Here is a 23,097-nt window from a genome sequence, read left to right as displayed (position 1 = left end):
ATTGTTTTTACAGTTCACATCCAGCTGAGTTTACAGCACAGCAGCAAGTAAGGGATATAACAAAAGCATTTCACAAAGGCAATTTGAAAATGTAATTGGTTTAAGTCACTGTCAAAGCCAACAGGGGCACAAGTTTATAGGACAACCGGTAACAGTGCACAAATATTACTTGTATGAAAACTACTGTGCATTTAACTACATGGAAATTAGCATGTAGTGGCAGGATAACAACACAGTGAGTACCATATCATTACAAGATTATAGCCTTCAGAACCAAAAGGCAAGAATACAGGTTATATGTTAATTAGTTTTAGATCCACTAAATGTAATTACATAGTAATCTTCGTGTAGTTACATGGTGTTTAATAGGAACCCTATTAACTAATCATGTAATTAAAGAATAATTGTATGACACTTCTGCCCTGTGACATCCATGGTGGCCAGATAAGTTAAAACTGTTGGAATATCACAGTATAGGCTGTTCCTACTATCAGACTTCAGGGCAATACCACACCCTAAATGTAAACAGGAAAACATAACAAAAGTCAGGGCACTTGCTGCCTTCTCAATACACAAAGAATAGCACCTCATACCCAGAACCACTGTTAGTTTCCATAGAATTACTCAAAAATAATCTTCATTTTTCTTTTTTTTTCCCCACACTTTTCTCTATAATTTCATTTCCTGTAGCTTCTTAATCATAGCCATCCCTCTTTTCTTTCAGCATGTTTAAAGCAGCACCGAGTCACATGTTGCTCATTCACCTTCACTTGCTCACAATTAATTTCTTCATTTTAAAAAGTTGTCACTAATTTTACTACCATTTTGTTGTACAAACTTGATTAAGTTTTTCTCCTTTATTTTTTCCCTTTCCCCTCTTCTGCTTTCTTTGCCTAGAGACTCTGTCTCATCTCCTTTCTGCAGAGGAGATGCAAGTGATAAATAAGAAAGTTACTGGATGTCTCCCATCAGACTTTCCAAAACCAAGACTAGCCAGCAAGGCTCCTCCATCTTGTTTCCATTACCCAGGCATCCTCTCTGCATTTTGTCAGCAAAAGTTGGTCACTGCTGCCACACTCTTTCTCCAGGCTGATACTCAGACAACATTTCTAATGATTCCTAGCAGGTAACACCACTGACCACAGCAAAAGTTGCATAGCACAGCCAACTGGAAAGAGGAAGAAAAGTGATGTGGATCAGCACATGATGCTGGTCAGAACGCAAAATGTCTCTTGCATGAACTGCTGATGTTGCAAAAAATGTTTCATTCCAAAGTGAAGTGAAAAAATGGGAAATTCCCACAGAACATCATTAAAGTCCAGTAAAATAAAATGTTTCATTCTTGTTTTCATTTTTTTGCTGTTGTTGTTGTTTTGCACTTCAATTCATACCAACTAAAATTGGGGTTATATAAAACTTAATCTACAGGAAAAAGAAAGAAAGAAAACAATCAAAAAACACGACAACAACCCAAAATCAATGTCCCTGCACAACTCAGTTTCAATAAATAAGCACTTTTCAAAAGAAAAAGGTCTGACCAAAAGTTTCCAACCATACATAATACTAAGTTTGTTTCTGGGGCTTCCCTAGCCTGTTGGGGATCCACAACTCTCCATTCAAAAATGTGAAAGCAAGTGAAACGTCAGACTAATAAATTGCTAGGAGCACAATGTGCAACCATCCATGACACCACGAACTGTGAAAGGGCTGCACACTCTGTCTAGTTTTAAAATACCAAGTCCCATTCACTACCCTGCTGAAGCTCAAGCCTCAAAATGTGGCTTAGCCCTGCAGGAAGGAAAAAAAAATGCTTTTTTTTATTTTGTTTTGACAGACCTCATCCGGCCTGACCAGAGCACAGCACTAAGTGGGTACTGCTCCATCCTCCGCGAGTGACAAACCACACAAAGGTGGGCATGAATGCTGAAGAAAGGAAAGCTCCTGCCAGTTTCCCTGCTGTAGAGCCCCACAGAAAGGTAGGCAAAGCTATGTCAGTGCAATGCTACAGGAGTATCTAATACATATTGAGCCAATAATACGGTCCATAAAAATGGGACAGACAAAACAGAACAAAGATTAAATCAATGGCATGATTTAATACAAGCAATGACAGTGCAGTGCCCTATCCTTACCTTTTACCTTATTATTTAATATCTGTTCACCTTCTGCTTCTTATAAAGATACCGAGCTCCATTTGCCCCACAATAGCCATGGACCCTGGGGAGCCTGCTGTTATCACTGAAGTGCCCACAGCAGCCTGAACAGCTGTGCTGAGGGAAGAGAGTCCTGATAAGAGCCTAGAAAATACATTGATTTGGTGTTTCCAGTCTGGTGAGCTCTCTGACACCTCAGTGGGAGATACAGCTGCTTTTGTCCTCCCACCTGAGGGGCCTGAAGGCACTCACAGCTCAATGTAGTGGTATGTGCAGCTTGTCCCTGATCAGGCTGAAACTCCTTGGTTACATCCCACTGTAAATTGGGGTCATAGGGATAGGGTGTTGTGTGGTGTGTTAAGGTATCACACCCAGCATCATACTGTTAGATACCAACTGATACTGGTGCCCTAAAAGAATTAGGGTTTGCTTCATTTCTTTTTTTTTTTTTTTTGGTCTTACTTTATCTATATTTTGGCTCCCAGTATAATCCTCCAAAATGCAAGTTCAAAGGCCATTGTAAAACTAAAGGGAATGGCGAAAACGTGACAACTGAATGCTTTCATGGTCATTTCCACCTCAGAGTTGGAAGAGAGAGGAGGCTGCGTGCAAGCCATGTAAAGAACTCCCAGCTCTCAGGGTAGTTTTCACTTCCTGGATCTCTAAGCACCTAATGATGGTTCAGAGAGAGGAAAACAAAAGCTGTGCATGTCAGGAGAGTTCTCTGAAAGGTAATGTGACACTGAAAAATTATGTCTGATTGTGAAGCATTTTGGCGCTGAAACAAGTCTGCTGGGCCAGCATATTCACACTACACAGCAGCTCCCACGTGTTCAGAATTAAATGGGCAGCTTGCTAACTAACAGTCCCCTAAGAGCAGGGGAACATATTTGCATATGGACTTGGCATCTAGGTTAGTCATTGTTGAGAAAAATGACTGGACGATAAAGTAAAGCTAAGCAGAAAGCACAAGTAGCTCGCAGTATTACTTCAATTTAGAGATAACGGAGACTTATTAATTAACAGCAGTGATTACTAGAGCGTAAGAGGTTATGAACATCTTTTTTTGCATGCTAAAGGTCTGTTTACTGTGCTGATATTGACATTTTTCAGAACTGCAATTCTATTTTATTAGCATACAGAAACAAGCTTCCAAAGCAGATTATGGTTTATTAAAGGACACTAGAGTGAAGAGACCATGTCTGTCTTCTTCACTTTTCCTCTGCAATAAAAATATCCAGAATCTGGAGCCGAGTAACCCATTCCCTGAATGCCCACGACAGTCCTTCAGACCCAAAGGAAAAAACATTGACATTCAGCAGTCACTGGAAGTCAGCAGAAGTTGGGAAAACTAAGAATTAACAGACATTATTCTCTCCATCTCTTCCTCTCTCTCCACCACTTTTGGGAGCATCACAACAACCACTTCAGCCTCACAGAATCACAGAATTGCAGAGGTTGGAAGGGACCTCAAGAGATCATCGGGTCCAACCCCCCTGCCAAAGCAGGTTCCCTAGAGCAGGCTGCCCAGGTAGGCGTCCAGACGGGCCTTGAATATCTCCAGAGAAGGAGACTCCACAACCTCCTTGGGCAGCCTGTTCCAGTGCTCCATCACCCTCACTGTGAAGAAGTTTTCGCATGTTGGTGCGGAACTTCCTGTGCTCTATCTTGTGGCCATTACCCCTTGTCCTGTCCCCACAAGCCACTGAAAAGAGGTTGGGCAAATCCCCCTGTCTCCCACACCTCAGGTATTTATACACATTGATGAGATCCCCTCTCAGTCTTCTTTTCTCCAGGCTGAACAGACCCAGGTCTCTCAGCCTTCCTTCATAGGAAAGATGCTCCAGGCCCCGTATCATTTTTGTGGCCCTCTGCTGGACTCTTTCCAGGAGATCCCTGTCTTTTTTGTACCGGGGAGCCCAGAACTGGACACAGTACTCCAGGTGAGGCCTGACCAGGGTGGAGTAGAGGGGAGGATCACCTCCCTTGACCTGCTGGCCACGCTCCTTTTAATGCACGCCGAGATCCCATTGGCCCTCTTGGCCATGAGGGCACACTGCTGGCTCATGGTCAACCTGTTGTCCACCAGGACCCCCAGGGCCTTCTCCTCAGAGCTCCTCTCCAGCAGGTCATCCCCCAGCCTGTACTGGTACGTCCAGTTGTTCCTTTCCAGGTGCAGGACTCTATGCTTGCTCTTATTAAACCTCATTTGGTTTCTTCCTGCCCATCTTTCCAGCTGGTCCAGGTCTCGCTGAATGGCAGCACAGCCTTCTGGCATGTCAGCCACTCCTCCCAGCTTTGTGTCATCAGCATACTTGCTGAGGGCAGACACTATTCCCTCATCAAGGTCATCGATGAAGATGTTGAACAAGACCGGACCCAGCACCGACCCCTGGGGAACGCCGCTAGTCACAGGTCTCCAGCCGGACTCTGCGCCGCCGATCACCACCCTCTGAGCTCGGCCAGTCAGCCAGTTCTCAACCCACCTTACTGTCCACTCCTCTATCCCACGCTTTCTCAGCTTTGCTAGCAGGATGTCATGGGAGACAGTATTGAAAGCCTTGCTAAAGTCAAGGTAGATGACATCCACTGCTCTCCCCGCATCTACCCAGCTGGTGATGCTATCATAGAAGGCAACAAGGTTGGTCAAGTACGACTTCCCCTTGGTGAATCCATGCTGACTACTCCTCATAACATTCTTCTCTTCCAATTGCTTGGAGATGGCATCCAGAACAAGCTGTTCCAACAAATTGTTCAGCCTCAAAGCCACGGCAACTCTAAGTCACTGCTTTTAGCAGCTGTGGAGCTGTTTGAAAACACCAGAGGTCAGTTACCCCAGCTGAAACATGCAAGTGAGCCGGGGAAGGTAGAAGCACTGCTCCTCACAGATATGGAGCGAGTGGTTCTCTTCGTTTCCCAAACAACTTTTGCTTGCTGATCTTATCAGTATTTCAAATATCCATTGTGTCACAAAATGATTACAAAATCCCCAGAAACCCTGGGGATGCTGTGATTAAGGAGCATCCAGGGACTGATATGTCATAAGTATGGTCAAAACTAGGCACACCAACATCTAATGAAAATGGAAAGTGGCTGGTCCTTTGAGAAACTGGGACTTCCTAGTCTGCGTGAGCAGTCGGTGATTCTGGGATTTCAGGGTGAGAGACCGATGGTATGAACAGTGCAGGAATCTATCCGATTGTCAACTGTAAGACCTGTTGTTTGCCACAGGAGCCTCTTTGGGTCATACCTCTAAGTTTATACAGAAAACATACTGACTCACTTGGTAACTGTGATCAAGACATTGTACATGGCCAGAAGAACCGACTTGTAAGTGTTTAGCAGGCACCAGTTATTAGTGCCCATGCTGTGAATATCCTTCCTTGTGTGTCCTTTTTCATCTCTCTCCCTTCAGCCTGGATGGAAGTATCTCACCTCTTTGCCCTTTACCACACACAAAGGCTGTTGTTACTGAGAAGCTCTTTGTGCTAGCAGACCAAGGAAGAAGGAATTGAGGAAGTACAAATAGGAAAGCAGTTCGTGTGAAAAACCCTGAACAAAAACTCAAAAAAGCAAATTCGTAAGAATCAGTCACCCCTTCACCTTTCAGGTTTCTTATGCACATTTGAGATATCGCCTGAATACGAGGACATTAGGAGCATTATCAAGATGAACGATTGTAAGAGAAGGGGAAAAGCTCAGCAGAATTTCTTAATACGTAATTATATGAGAATCTTTTGATTTAAAATATTTACAAGCCCAGCAGAAGCACAGCCCAAGGTTGGGGAAACAAAAGTAGAGAGCTTGGGTTTGTAAATACTTTGAGTTTAAAAAAAAAAAAGTAATTACATAGCTAAAAAAGAAAAGGTAGATATAGAGGTTGTGTGTAAGCCATACAAAGTAACTCCTGCATCTCTGAACACCTGATGCCAGTCAGGAAGGAAGCAAAGCTGGGACTGAGAGATGCTGTAGGCATAGGAAGACTGCGGTACTGGTAACTGGCGGAACAAAAGGGAGAAGGCAGTAGGAAGGAGGGGAGGATGGGAGGCAGAGAGAAAGAAGAGAAATTTAAATTAGTATGTAAATTAGCTGGGTTTTATTCAGTCAATGTTTATTTATTTTTTCATATATTTACATGAAACACTATTTTTACAGAAGGTTCTCAGTCAGCTTACTTGGCGCGTCAGAGACACAGCTTACTTCAGTCTCAGTGTTGGTAGTAGTGGTCTGCTTGGTAAAAAGGAGCAGGAATTACAGCAGTTCACGTACTGCACGCATCCCTCAGTAGCCATTTCACCGAGGTGCTGGGAGGAGGTTGCTGGGAGGAGGTTAGATGCCGTGCACCGAACCACCCATCCTGCTGCTGCCTGCTACTGCTGCAGCACCTGCACCCATTAGGACAGATTTGGGCCTCCCCCAGAAGTAAATATGAAGTTTATGGGAAGGGGTGGCATTCCAGGAGGGTAATTTTCTGTCTCTGTCTGATGTCAAGGGATGAGAGTGTATGCTTCCAGCAGAGTCCCTCATTTTTTCACTTTGGTGTAGCTAACTCAGGAGATGTGAACCCGTTCAAAGAGTCACTCTTTGAGATCTTATTTCACTCGATATTTATAGTTTGTTGCATTGCAGCCAGTCTGTTTGCTGCCACAGGATTTCCTCTTTCATTGATTAGCCTTTCATTGATTACAGCCTTATTCAGCCAATGGCCACAGCAACTGCATTAAAATAGGGCTGCAGAAAACAAATCCTTTTTGTCAGTATCTAAGCAATAATTTAATAGCAATGGGTTTTCACCCTGCATTTCCACAACATGCAATTTTGCCAACTTTACAATTTAATTAAAATACTCCTATTTTTTCTCCTGTATACTGCAACTCTGGGAGTTTAGTATTCATTAAACAAAATAGCAAGGTTCTAGTCTCCACAATTGCAGAGAGAAATTTGTGAACACAATCTCAATAAAAAAGTAGGAAAATAAAAAACGTTTCTTTTTTATTTATTTATTACCCTCCCTAAGCAGATCATGAGTTTTGTGCAGCCTGATGGTTTGCAAATTCAGGTTTGGCAGTACTGAACTTGGGATCACTGAGTCAATATTAGCTCTTGGCTGTCTGTTCTCACCTTCACTTTTGTTTGCCTACAAGTGGAGGTCACATCAAGAAATACATAACAGGTGTTTTAAAATACTAACCTTTTTGAGAATGTATGCTGACTTTATTTTAGCCACTCCGACCTCTTTTTCCCCTGGAAATAAAGCCAGAAAAGGCCAGCAATGACACAATTCTCTCTTTATAGCATCAGGTGGTGCCAGCTGAAGTCTGTGAGAGCTATTTGAAAGCTGTCACAGGAGAGGAACCTCTTGGTTTCTTAGATCTCTCATGTATTTTTTGGATAAAAAGCCATTTTGCACTTCCCTGTCATTTCTTGCTCAGCTTTAATTGTTCCAGCTTTGCAAAGGCACCAAGCACTCACACAGTCGACTCCTTTGTCGATCACTCAGATCCCTGTTTTGATAATGCTCTCTCTACAATATTGTTTAAAGCAGTAGGTCAGTAAAAGACTTCTGGATTTAAAATTTCCCATTAATTCACATAGTGCAGGAAAATCAATACTCAACAAATGTCCAGACACCCTGACAGGCCATATACAGGCTTGACCAGCTGTACCAGCTTGATACTTATTGTATCCAGACCATGTACCAGCTTGATAGTTATTATAATTTCTCTAGGAGGTATGCCGTGCATATAAGGAGATATATATATAAAAGCATCTTGGAAACAGAGGTTGTAACTAGCTCATCAAAGCTCCAAGCCCCAAGGAAGCAACCCTGAAAGACAAATCCAAATGGTAAAAGAGTTAACTCCAATTAACCAGATCTAAAATAAAATCAGTAACAGCTAGAAGAAAGACCTTGACAGCTGGACTGTTGCAGACTAAGGCCACCATTCCAGTGCAAAATCATGAGGCAAAACTGAGCACAGATTTTGCTTCTTTAAATTCACAATCAGTGCGACCTTCCAGGGCTGGGTTCCCTGTTCTGCATTTCTCTGTCTCATTGTCGTGAAAGGATGTTCTCCTTGACCTTTGCAAAGCTTCCTTTTTTGTGCAGTACCTGGTATACTGACAGAAAATATAGATATCTACAGCAGATACAAAGAGAACAAAAAAAAACCCACCCAACTACTAACACCCAACTACTTGTCTAAAAAGAAAAAAAAATAAAAACAATTTCCCAAACATAAATTCTTAATGCTTTTTACAAAAAATATAATGATAATTTATTAAACAGCATGTGCTTATTAATAAATTACAAGGCAACCAGATGTAGAAGTCACTTTCAATGTGTGTTGAAGGTGTTTATGCTAATGAGCAGAAGCAGAAGCATTTTTAGATGTTTGTTTGCATGGGGAAAATAGCCTGTGCCAAGTGACTTGGAAATACATGTGATGGATAGTTAACTATTGTTCTTAAAGAATAGCTGGCAGTATTTGTTTTTACATGCTGAAGAGGACCTTTCCTCTTTAGAAGTGATTTCCACTCACTGTTTTCCAAATCAAATGATTGTGAGCTTACATAAAAAAAGCATTTCCATTCTTACATGAGTCATATCTAGCCAGCTTAATCCAATATAAATAATACTATTTTAAGGAAAAGTATTTTAATTGTTCTGTAAAAGCAATAATAAATCACAAACTTTTTCCTTCTTATTATCTCTGGTAGAGCAGAAAAAGTAACTGAGCAATCACTCAGGAAGATACCATCAGGATGGTGAGGAGGAGAAAAGAATAGTGCTCCGAACTAAAGGAACAGGAAAAATCAAATTCTTCAGAAGTGTTGAGGTAAGGCCTTCATTTGGTTATTTTAGCACAACAGCTGAAGAAGATATCGCTTATCTTACAGCTCTGTAGGAAGTACATTTTGTTCCACAGAACAAACTCAGGGTTACTAAAAGGGAGGCGCAGCAGCAACTTCCACTGCACACGGGTGCAGGCAGTGCCAGCAGCAATGCTTCGTTACTGCCAGTTACCTTGGGTCTTTACAGCCAGGTGAAGACGTAAAGCAACTATGAAAGCATACAGGTTTTAGGGGGAGCATTATTAGGCACAATACATACACAAACGTACCAGGTGTTGTGTCCTTATATAAAAGTAGCTACACAAATGCCTTATTGGTGAATATATGCTGGAATTATAGACACAGAGGAATCTGAAGTGTAAAAGCTTCTGAATAATTTTGATAGTATGGTTTACATCTCTTCGTAGGCATTCAGTTAGTTCAGACCTGTTTGTTCCCTGGAGCAGGCATTCTTTTGTACGCCAAATTGGAGTACGTGGGTATTTTCTGCAGAAATATTATACCTTCCAGGTATGCAGGCATCAAGTGTTTTAGATGCAAATGAAAATGATATCTTTGTAATAAGTGCAGTTTAAGGTAGTTGTGTTAGAGACTGAAGTCATTCCACTCCTCCTGTATGTTTTTGTAACATTACAAAATTGGGCTAAAGTCCAAGTTTCCTCCTCCTGGCGACGGCTACCTAATCCAAGCTGTGATCTATGCCATCTTCTTGTATGTTATTTTAGCAATATAACATAAAGTGGATTTTTCAGATGACATCTACCAAGACATCGCGAGAATTTTCTTTGCCACTACTGATAACAATTGTGACAAATCTATCTGGTTTGTAGATTTCAGGGGAAGACTCCAGGGGCATCATATCAAGCCATCTCAAACAAGACACAAAGAGCAGAGGTTGCAAGGCTGATTTCTTACCCATGTGTTACTTTACCTAGCCACCCCATTGTGCTTTAAAAAGGGAGAGGAGGATTTCTCCACCCACCCCCCACCCCCCTGCCTTTTTTTTAATACTCAGTATTAGCATAAACTAGACCAAAATACATTGTTTATAATGTAAATTACAGCATATCCTGAAATTAAATAGTGTGCTTTTAGAAGAGACATTACAAAAGCAGTCACAATCAATTACGGTTTAATTTAGAAACAATTATATCTGGTATATATCCTATCATTAAATATTTACAAGGAGATCTAAATCAATCGCAACACCTACTTGTTTTTGTCATAGCATTTCAAATTCATGCACATAATAGGAAGCAAAGAAATAACTTTAAACAGTGACCAATGACAACATACAAAAATTGGGAATAACAATCCTTATGAAATAAATAGTTGCAATTCATTCAGTTTTGAAAATTGAAGCCTAAATGTTACCAGTTCTATTTTGATAAGGTAAAGAAAAATGTATGCATATTTTAGAACAATAAGTTAATGTCTTGAAAAAAAAGCTTCTTTTAAAATATTGATGGAGCAGCACTGAATGTGGAAACAAATAAGGAACTTAAGTTTCTGGTATTTTCATGAAGAGGTAACCAAGGAAAAAAGGGCATTTTCTGGTAAAGAGATAAATACTGCATCTACCTCAATGAATGTACTGCCTGGGGTTAGCACATTCTGAAGTCTTCCCCAAAACGTGCTGCTGGCTCCAAAGCCTCTTGCTATTTAGAGCTTGTAAGACCTGGCTCAATGTTCCCTGTTGAATAATCGGGTTGTCTAAAGAAGCAGAAAATGGTAAGAACCAGGGAAGTTCTACTTTCTAAATGATGAAAGACAAAAGAAAAGTCAAGGAAAAGAAAATCACTGACTTATGGAGAGGAAAATTTTATGAAAGAAAGGGAGATAAGTGCTTATTTTTCTCATATCTGCCTCTCTGCAGATGCAGTTTACATTTGTGATAAATTGCAAAGAAAGAGTTCAGCAAATTTCTGACAATATAATCTGAATTTTTAATCCTCTTAATTTGTATCAAAGATAATTAGATAATCATGAGACAAACAGCTATGTGTTCATTCTTGTACAGCCACTTAAAGAAAACAAACAACTTTTGTTGAGGGAGCACAGGGACTGGGAAACGGTAGTTTTAATGCCACAAAAATGTTTGCGCAGAGCTGCTGAAAAGTTTAGAGCCGTGACTTTGCTCGATGCTGAACTTGTCAGAAAAAAAACATAATACTTGAGAACTGTCACCATCTTCCTCCTCCATATCTTACACATCTGACGCATGCATTTCTAACCAGTCCCAAGGAACAGGCAGGCAGGCATTGCTGGCCACGATCTAAAAGCAATCTGCAAAGCCTGACCTTGATTTGAATCTAGAGGGGTTACGGGCGGACTCCAGTTGTGAAGCAGCAGGGATGGGCTGTGCCCTCCCTGCAGGCTCCAGGAGATGGGGTTCCCCTTGCTCAGCCCATCGCTGGAGCCCCAGAGATGCTAGACTGCAGATGACTCCTAATAGCCGGGGAATACACTTAACTGCACCTAGCCCTCTAAAAGCAGTGCGATTTACTGCTGTCAGATCACTTGACTGTGCTTACATCAAAACAACAGCTGAAAAAACATAATGACAAACACTGGTAATGAGCAGTTAATACACGCTCCAGGATGAATTAGCCTTGACAGTATTTCTGCTCTAGCAGGAGTCCCTACTGCACAAGAATATCTTCCACTGTAGCTTGTTAAAAGAGCACCAGTGCTCAAAACTCCCTTACAAGAAGCCAAGCTTGAAGCGAGCCCAGACGAGGTCTCCTACACAAGATGGTGAAATCAGTGCAACCTTATAATCTATGCCTCCCCATGCATAGCAAAAGTGTGCCCCTCAAATTGGAGGTCAGTCAATTATTTGGACCACCTGTCCAATTAGAGTCTGTAAATAGATGTCTTATGGGACAAAATTCCTGCAGGGTCAACATTCTAGGAATGGTTTTTAAAGCAATTTCAGCAGTTGAATAAAATTGTTTGTATACAGCAATGCCAATCAATAGATCTTAAATTGCAATTAATCCTCTCAAGAGGAAGACGTTAATTGCTAGGAAACTTCACCGCTGCATGACTTGTCAAGCAGTAGCTGGCCACCTACAGAGACCATGATCTGGTTCTCCACAACACATCACAGGAGTGAAATGAATTCTTATTTAGAATCAGAGATTAGAAGTCATAACATTTCTAGTTTGCAGTGAGATCACCACTCTTATCACTTGGCTTTGAAATGCAAGCAACTTCTTACCATCTCTCTGCTATAACGCAAACAACAAATACCCTCTTTGCATTTATGTTGATAACTTCCTTGCCTCCATGAATGCGAGACTCTATTATTTTGTATTTCAGTGGTACTCAGCTAGAGAGCACAGGTTACAGAAAATATGCATTTCATGTGCCCCATCAGAAACTATAAAACTGTACTGCCAGCAGTTCTGAGTCTTGGTTTTCAGTTGAACCATGTTAACACTATCACTTCTTTAAAAGAAAAGTTCTTTTAGAGATTATGAATATACACTCTTTCAAAAGAATTTGGGACAATAAAAGAGAGCAAATGGGAAGACATTTCTCATAGTATTGCTTGATTAATAGACATTAGAATTAAGAAAAGGGTTTTCTGAAAATATACAATTAGCTAATAAACAAATCACATTTACTTTTATTTTAACTTGTAGTAGAGCCCCAGTGAAAAGCAGAAGAGGTACTGCAAATAATTACCTACTTTACAAAACGGTGCAGTAAGCAATAGCACTAAAATTATCATGGTCAGTGCATTAGCAGGCAACCAGGGTATGAGAACACAAGAATATGAGTGCATATTCAACCTAATTGAAAAATAACACATAGCCATAGGTATGGATGAAACGTGCACAGAAACCCATTATCTTTTTATAAAGACACAGTTTACCAAAACCAAAACCATGCGACTTAAAACCCATAGTTTACACCATTCAAAGGAGTGCTCTTCCTTGTGAAAAGGCCAGGAGACAGCACAGAGATTCCAGGTCCTCCTTTCCCATTTCACGTTTGAATGCAATACGGAAGTCTACTTCCTCATACCCTGTTATCGGCCCTCACTTATCTGGGTGCCCAGGGCCCTAAGGAGCCCTTCGAGACCACGCCAGGCAGATGGTGCTGCCATTTCCACCCCTCTCCCAGCAGCTCTTCCCAGGGTGCCGCAGTTACGAGGCACAGATGTCAGCGCTAAGGGGTCAGCACTGAGGGGCCGTTCTTGGTGCGGCCTTTGACCTGCACGTCTTGTGAGCGGTGGTAACGCTTCCGACATGCAGGGCCCCACAAAATGCTGACTACAAATACCACAGCACTACTTCTACGGGAAGCAATCAAAGCAGCGATCGCAGGCCGTGACACCTGTCAGGTGCAAGGGAGAGCAGGGCTCCTGAGCATTACACAGCACCTGGGCTCCCACAGACACAACACCCACAAACTACTAATAAATAGCGACCAGCACCAACCCTGGCACACGGATATGGCACAGTCTGATAAGAAGCACTGATACATCAGAAAGTAAATAGATTCCTAGTTTTCGGGAAGAATAGATCACAACACGAAGAATAATACTTGAGTGAGTCATTTCCTGTGTGAGGGAACAGGAACATAAAGTCTAAAGGTTTAATGCTGCCACTGTAGGGTGTAACTTTCTCCAGATGAAATCACAGAACTAGCCCGGGAGCCACCTAAGGAGGTGAAACCTCGGTGGCACCACTTTAGTGCTGCTGGCTCCCGCAGTATCGGTGCCCGCACACACTGCACTAGCAGCTGGGCTCAGCAGATAGGTTTTCTATCCTTGGCTGTGACAATTAACTTGTGCCTCTCACATGCCCTTGGCATTTTATCTGCCAGTTTGATATGTTCCTATGCCAAGGAAGAAGATAAGGTTAACGAAGACATTCATGAAGAAAAAAAAAAAAAAGAGCTTTTTAAGGGTTGTGTGTTTGTACTGTCAAGATATGACCAGCTACTGGTTACAGGAGTTCCACCCAACTACCCAAAATGACAGTCAGCGGGGATCTTTTCTTGTTGCAGGTTCCCCAACACAAAACAGAAAATAGGGAACAACCCTACTGTTCATCATTTTATTTGGAAGAAAATTATACAACGTCACCTCAAAGGATGCAATCCTCTCTAGGAGCCCCTGTACACAATTATTTTTATCTACTAACCAACAGCAGTAAACTGCTGAAAAAGGAAACAAGAAACACTTTGTATAGCGCTAACAAAAAATGGGTTGGAATAGAGGAAATTTCAGGTTAATTTATTCTGGTCTAATTTCTCAAGTAACATTTTATGGTAAATGTTGTTTTAAAACTGTTGCCCTGTAATAAATACATATTTCTGTAGCTTCACTACCATGAAAAAGTAGTGCCACAGATCAGGATTCCCCATGACCTGCAGTGATCCAATTATTCTGTCCCACCACATTTCCGAAGCACCAGGATCAATAGGTCCCTGGGGTGCCGGGCATTCCAGGTCACATATTCCCTATCTGCACAATTTCTGTCAGAAGTAGAACAGTTACTTTCTCATTATTTTTTTTCTGACAGTATAAACATTTCCCTTCATACGCCAGTCACACTTACAAACTAATAAGGCATCCCCTGCTTTGCCCTGACCCATCTGCCTTCACTAAAACCTAATTCTGCGTGTATTTTTGCTGTGCCAAACCAACTCCTATTGCTTCCTGGCATGAGGTCATTCCAAGCGAACACCGGCACTTCATCACTTCTCCCCCTTACCATCCGCTATTGCAAACTCATGTACAGCATCTTGTACACAGACACTGACGTTGTGTGAGTCGTTCTTTGTGAACATGGCAGAACTGCTCAGGACTGGAAAGCAATCCACGGCATCAGCAGAGTTTGTCCAAATGTCTTCATTACTACACTTGTCTGCCTTAAAAGCTGAACTTTAAAAAGTGTAAAATAGGAATACTTTATTTAAAGTACTCTGATGTGTATTGTTTTCAACATTCATGAACTACCACTTCTTAATAATTAAAAGGCACTTCATCAGCAGTTTCATTCTCTATTAGTGAGGTTGTATTTCCCATCAGGGTAACAAAACCAACAGCATACACAGACAGTGATTACAATTTCCTATATTAACCCAAGAGGGAAGATGGCATTCAGCATCTTCCGCATTCGGTGCCATCACTTCTTTCTGTAGAGTAAGAGCTGTCTCGATGTGTTACCTACAGTCAAGGAAATCTGCTTCAGAAAAAGTTTTATTTACATCGTAGAGGAATTAAGCCAGAAGCAAAGCAGCAGTATCTATGTTAAATAAGGAATGCGTCTGTAAAACATGCATTGATAAAAAAAAAAGCGCAAACAAGCCACAAATTCACAGATTTTCTAAAAGCTTAGGATAGCAAGGCTTTACAAAAGAGATGGCAGCAGTGCTGACACTCACAAATAAACGCGGGTTTATTAGACTGAGTTTTCAAAGCCTAGATGCTTACAAGGCACATTTCCCCAGTCTTTTAATGCTCGTTTTAAAAAGTAACTCTCCAAAATAGCCATTGGGTCCCATTATCTGGCAAGAGGAAGTGGTGAGTATGAACCCAAATCCTCCCTGGCCCAATCTAGAACGAAATTAATTAGAGGCCTCAAGAAAGCAGAGACAAAGGCTGTTTGTATGGAAATCCCTCCTCGAGAAGGAGGCACGCAGACACTTCCTGATCCAGCAGATAAAACAACACAGCTCAACCCGGCCTGTCTGAACACCCTACAAAACAGGTCTCACACCCCCGTCAAAACGCTCGCTGCGGAGCAGGAAAGTGTTCAGGCTCTTCAACTTTGGTTCATTTTAACAGTTTCACTTACTGTAACAACGTTTGTAACATTCACACGCTTGAGGAACACTCCATATCTGCAGTGTGTAGGCTTGGCTTAATAAGTTTCTCATGCTTTATTTCAACCAAATAGCAGGCAATTGGGGCCTTAAAATTATGTTATAGTATTTCTTTAATGTTAATTTGAAAAGGAAATCCTTTAAAGGAAAAAGGGAAAAGTAGTCTAATGCCATTAAAAAAAGGCTATTATTAATAAGCTAACACTATCAAAAATAATCAGAAGGTTGTATTCTTAAAATAGACCTTTACTTAGTAGTAGGAAGCGTACGTGGGGTAGGCAAGTGTGAGAAGTCTTCTGTCTGTCTCTTGGAAAAGACGAAGCAACCCCTGGACCACAGGAAATAACACAAGTTTTAGAAAATCCCAGTGGTACGAGTGAAAGCACTTCAAATAAATCTGTGAGTCCTCCAAACAATATTAAAGGACAACAGATGTTCTCCCCACTAGTTTGTTTGAAGGCTCACGTAGTCCCTAGGAGAAGTCATTTATTTGCATTGATTAAAGTGGGTATTCAGATCCAGGCTCATATAAACAGAGAAACAGAGCAATAGGTGCATGAGGAATGACAAGCCGTGCCTGTCCTCTTCACACTGAAGAGAAAGCCTCACTGCATATGCAAAGATAATGGAAAAATACAGACCTTTGTATATACTTTCTTTCAGACAATATATTTATAATGTAAAACAGAACCCACCAAAAAAAAAAAAAAAGATAGGTCTTAAACTTAGGCTGAAAGTTACTTTTTGAACCATTTTTTTTCTTTTGCTTTGTTTCCCTGATATGTGTCTGACATACTGGTGCCTTCGCTGATATGCTACCAAAATAAAAAATAATCCTCATTATAAGGAATAACTCTTCTCATTATAAGCCAGTTCTGAAATTAAATCAGCAATTCAGATTCATCTTATTGTCATGTGTCCTCAAGCAGGAGCCGCTCTGCCTACCCATCTCCAGCAGGAAACACTCCTGCTAGATACGAGTAATGGCAACAACACGGGCCCAGACGTGGCTGTGAGCAGCTCAGCTGATGCACAGGTACCAAAACCAAAAGCAGAACCTCGCCACCTTTCCTCCAGCCTGTGAGCGGCTGCAGTGCCAGACGTCACCCTAACGACTGGCTGGGTATGTTGTTCACAGACTCGTTCAGTAAAATTCATCAGCAATGCTGCGAGCAAGGATCAGAGTCCAGCACAAGTCATTAAGATAAAAGCGTCAGCTGTGATTAGGACTCAGTTCCTTATTTCTTCTACAAGCAGTACAGTTTTATCAGAAATGATGCATGCTCCTTGCTTGTCCTTAGCGAAGACTAAGCCAGATGCCTGAGGAGCTCTCCTAAGTTTAGGAGCTCAGCCAAAGCCAGGCACGAGACACGTTTTTGCGCCCTCAGTGCAATCCCTGTGGAAATGTAAGCATGGAGATCCCACCTACACCAAGGACATCTGGAGAGATGGGAGCAGTGCCTGGCTCCCTTTGTTAAAGGAGTACCCAAGCCATCAAGTCAGGAGCTCACATGCCAGTCCTAGGGCTGCAGTTGCTACTACAGAAGCTCCGCACAGCTGGAGCACCTAAATCCCCTTTATCTCGTTGCACAGCATCATAGGTGCCTTTGCGAATCGATTCTGCTCTCTAATCTTTCACCTAAGCAACAGAGGCTTCTCCTTTGTTGTTGTTCTCCTGACGCTTCTCTCCCACACGTATTCTCACCCTGGCAAGCCCGGTGTTAGTAAGGAAGGGTCTTCTGGGAACCTGGAGATATTCCCACTGGCACGACAATCTTCTTCCTTCCCTTTTATCTCCCCTTTGTTGCAGCCTGCGGTGTACGGTACGGGGCTCAGCAACAACCAGAACGAAGCTGACCATCAGACCAAAGCCTGCTCTAACCAGCGCCAACAGCAGCACCAGCAGAAAAACCCAACAGGGAGTTGGAGTAGGTCCAGATGGAAACCATACTCACTCAGGGAAGGATATTATGGGGGAAATCACCTGCCATACTGGATCCAAGTGAGTCTAATTCGAAGCCAGTTCAGAATTACTTTTTGTTTTGTTACTACACTGAAGATCAGCTGCTTCTCTTCCTAATTTCATCCCCATAATTATCAATCGCAGCAACTAAAATGCATTGTAGTTTGAACTCAAATTGAATGAGAAAAAATTGATTTGTAAACTACCTTCCTCTTGTAACTTCAAAGAACAATTGAAAAGTGTTGTTGCTATTGTGAGGAGAAATTTACCATTTGAAGGAATGCACAAACCATAGGCTTCATGGCTAAACAGCTGACAGCGATCTGAACATAGCAGTGGAAATTTCATAGCGAAACACTTTGCTGAACAGTTTTATATCTGCTTTGAGCTTCAACTTCAGCAAAAGTGTAATTTCTGAAAGCCAGGAAATGCACTTTGTTAAGAGACAGCCTGTAGACTCCCCACCCAAGAAACAACAGGAATTATCTGCAAACAACCGTGTTCGCTACCCAAAGGGCTGTGTATTGAACAGCAAAGAACCAACTGCAGCCCCCTCACGCAGCTAGGGCAGTGCTGCAAGGCGGCCTGGGGAACCTTGCGCATAGAGGAGGCGGCAGGGACAGACGGTCCCCTCTGTCCCCATACCTCTCCAGGAGGTCTGCAGTGCGTAGGTGCAATTTACAGCACTGCAGACTTGGGTAATTCCGTGCTGGTAACTCATGATCACAGTAATATTGCAAAACAGTCTCCGCTGCTCCTGAGCAAAGAGCACCTAACCATGCAGTTTAGGAAATATGGGTCCTCTTGCCAGGATTAGCACTTTCACCAAAAAAAAATGTAGCAGTACACTAGGAAATATCACAGAGATGAAAGTAAAATATTGGAGCCGAAAAGAGCAAACACCGCTGTGTGTCAAGGCTACGACCTGTATTTATAAACGTGTGGTTAAATGCCAGTGTCTCCCGCTCAGCCTCTGACTGAGGCACCCTCCCATCCAATAACGAGTATCAGAGATTTTATGATCTAGTATAAAATGAGAAGTCATTAATATTTAACAGTGCACTCCATACTCACAAAATATGCGTTTCTGTAACATTAAGTAGCGATAACATCCTGTCAATGGCCTTCAATTCCTTTGCAGGAGCAGGACTGGAAAACATGCTTTTTCACCCATGAGAATGGGGAAAGTAAAGCAAATACATTCTTGTTTTAAATTTGGTTTGAACACTGTTACCCTTAAATGCAAAAATGTCCTATTAAGTCTGATGATCCTTTGTACAATTAAATATATTTTAAGTGACCAACAATTTTTAATCAATAAATCACCTTTCACCGGTTATGTTGTGCAATCCTTCCACAAAAGTCTTAAATATGAATTTTCAGATTGGGCTAGAAGCGAATTATGATCATATTTAATCACAACCTCTTTCACTGATAAAAATGCATTAAAATAATTCTACAGGTGAAAGATTCAACACAGCAAATGCTTCATTACAGGAGGAGAAAAAGTAAAAATGAGTTAAAAAAGGACATTTAAAGCAAATTTCAACCATCAACTACCCAAGAAATAACGAGATAAAGGAAAAACAACCAACCTTGTATCTGTATGCTCATTGTTCACCCACGCTCAACATGAATTAGGTGTCAGAGACACTCACAAACTTTTTTAGAGTGAGGTTCAGAAGATGATCTTTTTCCCATTCTTCCCACTGAAAATGTTGATTCTACTATTCCAAAGCCACCACAGGATTAATTGTAGACATAAATATCAACTATTACAATAGCTAAAGCAGAAAAAAATATGTACAGAAAAACTCAATAAAAAAAAATGTTATCAATAAAATAAAAAACAGATCATTGAGCCACCTTTAATTTTTGTAAAATCTATTCAACAACTGAAAGGATCTGAGTATTTGTGTCAACTCTACAGGCCTGGGCTAACATGCTACTGAAAAAACAAAACACCAATAAGTGATCGCATGGGACAGTGCACAGAAGGGAAGGCTCATGTACATGTATAGAAACAGACTTGAAGAAAAATAAAATAAAATAAGGCTTAGGAGTACATAACTTATGTATCTGCAAAATCAACTAAGCTTGAAATTCAACCCATAATTTAGGCCTACCTTCCCCATCTAAATTCCGGGTAATACGATTTTAATGTTCCTAATGTAAATGGATACCAACTTTTTATCTTGTATCGCTTCAGTAAGGAAAAACAACTAATTCAAAATGTATGTATAATTATTTGGACTACAGGGAAAAATCTTGGTCCCACAGAGATCAATAGCAGAACTCCTTAGTGTGGTTAAGCTCCCTGTATGGTTAAGATGCATGTTTAGGATGCGTATACTTTACTGGGTGGATGAAAAAGCCTAAATGTCAGCTCAAACATCTGACTGTGAATGGGAACTCATTCCCTGAAGGCATATTCTTTTACTTCAACACACCAACACAAAAATAAAGATCACAGAATATAAGGCAATAAAAAAAGAAAACCAGAAGGCTGTGCAGTTTGATGACCAAAGTTTTCTTTGCTTCAGAACTGTATCTTTACACTTAAATTCCAAGTTGCTGCATTGTAAGAGGAACATGCAATCATGAATTTAATGTATCTTGAATGTTCGCATCCCCTGGCAAACTGAGCTCTGGCATTTTCAGTGAAGACCTCAGTTACCTTGTCTTCTGTCTGGGTCCATTATAATGCAAAGCAGTCAAGAAATAAGCCTAAGGGTCATGTCATCCATTACCCAGTAGACTGAATTACTTCATGATCGAACATTATCCAATAACAAATGAATTTTTTCATGATCCATCATAAGAATTCTTCAGAGTATATGCAGATCTATCTTTTATTTATTTAAAGACGAATGCAACATGTACTGCAATTACGTAACTGAATTTTCTACTTAAAATTTTGCACAGGTTAAGGTCAGCTTGGTGGTTTCAGCAAGTAAAAAGCTCAACGAAAATTTACAGAAATTATAGCATTGCAAATGTCACTTTTTAAGTAGGTCTTATATCTTGACATCCTTCTCCTCATTCTGCTTGGCTGGAGAGGCTGTTTTTCATTCCTGACCTTAAAACAGGGCACATAAGAAAGATGTACTTTGTCCCTTCTTGCTCGATGACGTTACAATCCAGCAGTTACGTATCATCTATCATCTTCTGCATACTTGAATCCATTTGGACATGGCCAAATAATGATTTGGAAACCAGTAAATATGACAATCATAATTTAAACTCTGATAAATTAATTCCCAGAAAAGCTCTTTCATAAAGACTGGTGTCCACAGAATTAAGTAGCAGGACTCTTGTGTTAGCCACACCAAAAGATCACTTTGCTGGTTAGTTTGTGATAAACACTTCAAGCTGGAGGTACTGGCAGTCGTCTTACTATTTCCATAGCTATCTTTAGATATGCTTTAGCCTGTAAAAACAGAAACATATATATTTAGAACCTTTCATTTTCTATATGAAGCAATACATCTTGTTAAGTATATTTTTTTCACACATATTCAAAGAAAAAGAAAAATGTTATAATAAATGTGTTCTATTCAGCTAGTTTTGTGTTCAGGAAAGTTATACTCTAATACATAAAATAAGTACAAGCATTATGTAAAATACTGGGGGTACAACACTTTAGTATTATTCTTAGAGCTTGACTGAACAATCTGTCTTAAATGGTAAACAATCAATATTCTTCCAGAGGAGAGGTGCTGAGATGGAAGGAAACTCCAGTCCCACAGGTCCCCTTAGTTATAAACTCCCCTCACCTCGAAGACTGAGATGAACTGTACACAGGATTGAGACAGAGAATCAGGAAAAAAAAATCCAATAAAAAAATTAAGAGAATTAAGTCATTAAGGATTAAAAAAAAAAAAAAAAGACATCATTCCAAGAGGCTGAAGTGGGCATTGGAAAGAACTAATTCTGCAATACTAGAATCCCTACAAAAGCTCACTCTCACACCAACCTGTGGCGTGTGGTATGATGCTCTAAGTTGGAGGGCAGAAGACAAAACCATAAGACTATCAGGAATGACACAATTCAAGCTTACTTCTATCATCTCTGAAAAATGACGTGGCTGGGACCGTGATTGGGCTAACATTGAATATTCATAAATGCAACGTCAAAAGATATATAAAACGACTGCCTTTAACACAGTACAAACTACAAAATGAAAAGCCAGTAATTTCTTTATCAAGCTCAATAACTCACAGACAAAACAGAACGTAAGTTTTAGAAAGGTCTTTGACCTTGATATAAAGATTTTCAAGTAAAACAGTATCTTGTGTTAAATGTGTATGTATATGTATATCATCTACACTGTTCAGAGATTGCTTCCACTGTTACAAATTTATACTTCATCTGTAATTTGAACTTGTCGTGCCTCAATTTATTTCCAGCTGGTGCATCACGTTTTGTGGTTGTAGAGTAAACAGAAGATTCTTCTACTGTTCAGCCTGCTTCTGCTCCATTACATTGTAACCAAGGCACCACTTCACCTTCTCAAATAAGCCTGCATTTGGAGCCCATTTTGACAGCCTTCCCTAAATGGGGAAATAAGTTCTTCCTTCTTAAATAACTAGAAGAAATCACCAAAATACTCCCTACTGCACTGCTCTCCCCTGCCTCCCTCTTGCAGAACTCGTAGATGACTCTAACCTCAAGTTAGACCTTGCAGTCCTCATGAGCTTTTAATATAGCAAATAAGCTGACAAATACATGAGGGCAGAGCTTGAGGGGCAGGACGAGAAAGTCTGTGTCCTGCTCAGGCCACCAGCACCAGCTGTCTTGAGCATGCTGGCAGGAGCCTTTTGCAGGCACCCCAGCACGCCTCCTCTCTTCTAAGCTTTGCTCCTTGCCTGACAGTTTTCTTTTCTGGCACTCCCAGCCTCAGTGCTCAGATACTCCTAAGACTAAATCAAGTAATTTTCTGAGATTGTAAGGAACGCAGACACCATCTACATGCAGATAACAGATGAAACGCACAGCAGACTAAGTGAAGGCCTTGATCCTGAAATGCTCAAGTGTGTAATCCATATCTGTTACTCATAAGATTTAAGCTGTGATCAGTGTTGTATCCTCTAGCTGTACCATGACAAAGCTAAGACTTACTTTAAACAAGAATTATAATGCATTCTGACATATGGCGAAAGAGCAGTATTTCCCATTCTAAAGTTCAGCATGTTTTAGACAGTTTTATTCTCTTGTAACCTCTCTTGATACTTATTGTTAAAGAGATTAAAAATGCAGTTCTAATAGTATGATGATTGT

At 40.9% G+C, this 23,097-nt stretch overlaps 1 protein-coding gene across 13 annotated transcripts in view; it reads right to left on the bottom strand.

The window, feature by feature from the left end:
• Nucleotides 1–19,214: 19,214 nt before the first annotated feature.
• Nucleotides 19,215–23,097, bottom strand: part of NUBPL (nucleotide binding protein like) — a 103,994-nt gene continuing 100,111 nt past the window's right edge. For 11 of the 13 annotated variants that reach the window (XM_040560334.1, XM_040560330.1, XM_040560338.1 and 8 more), the window contains one exon: nucleotides 19,215–21,247. In XM_040560334.1, coding sequence (XP_040416268.1) covers nucleotides 21,185–21,247 — 63 coding nt within the window. In that variant the 3' untranslated portion in view covers nucleotides 19,215–21,184. The remainder of the gene's footprint in view (nucleotides 21,248–23,097) is intronic. The other 2 variants (XM_040560329.1, XM_040560340.1) reach the window with 2 other exon arrangements.

This window comes from Cygnus olor, chromosome 5 (genome assembly GCF_009769625.2).
Source record: "Cygnus olor isolate bCygOlo1 chromosome 5, bCygOlo1.pri.v2, whole genome shotgun sequence".
NCBI classification, from domain to species: Eukaryota; Metazoa; Chordata; class Aves; order Anseriformes; family Anatidae; genus Cygnus; species Cygnus olor.
This window is presented reverse-complemented; position numbering and strand designations above follow the sequence as displayed.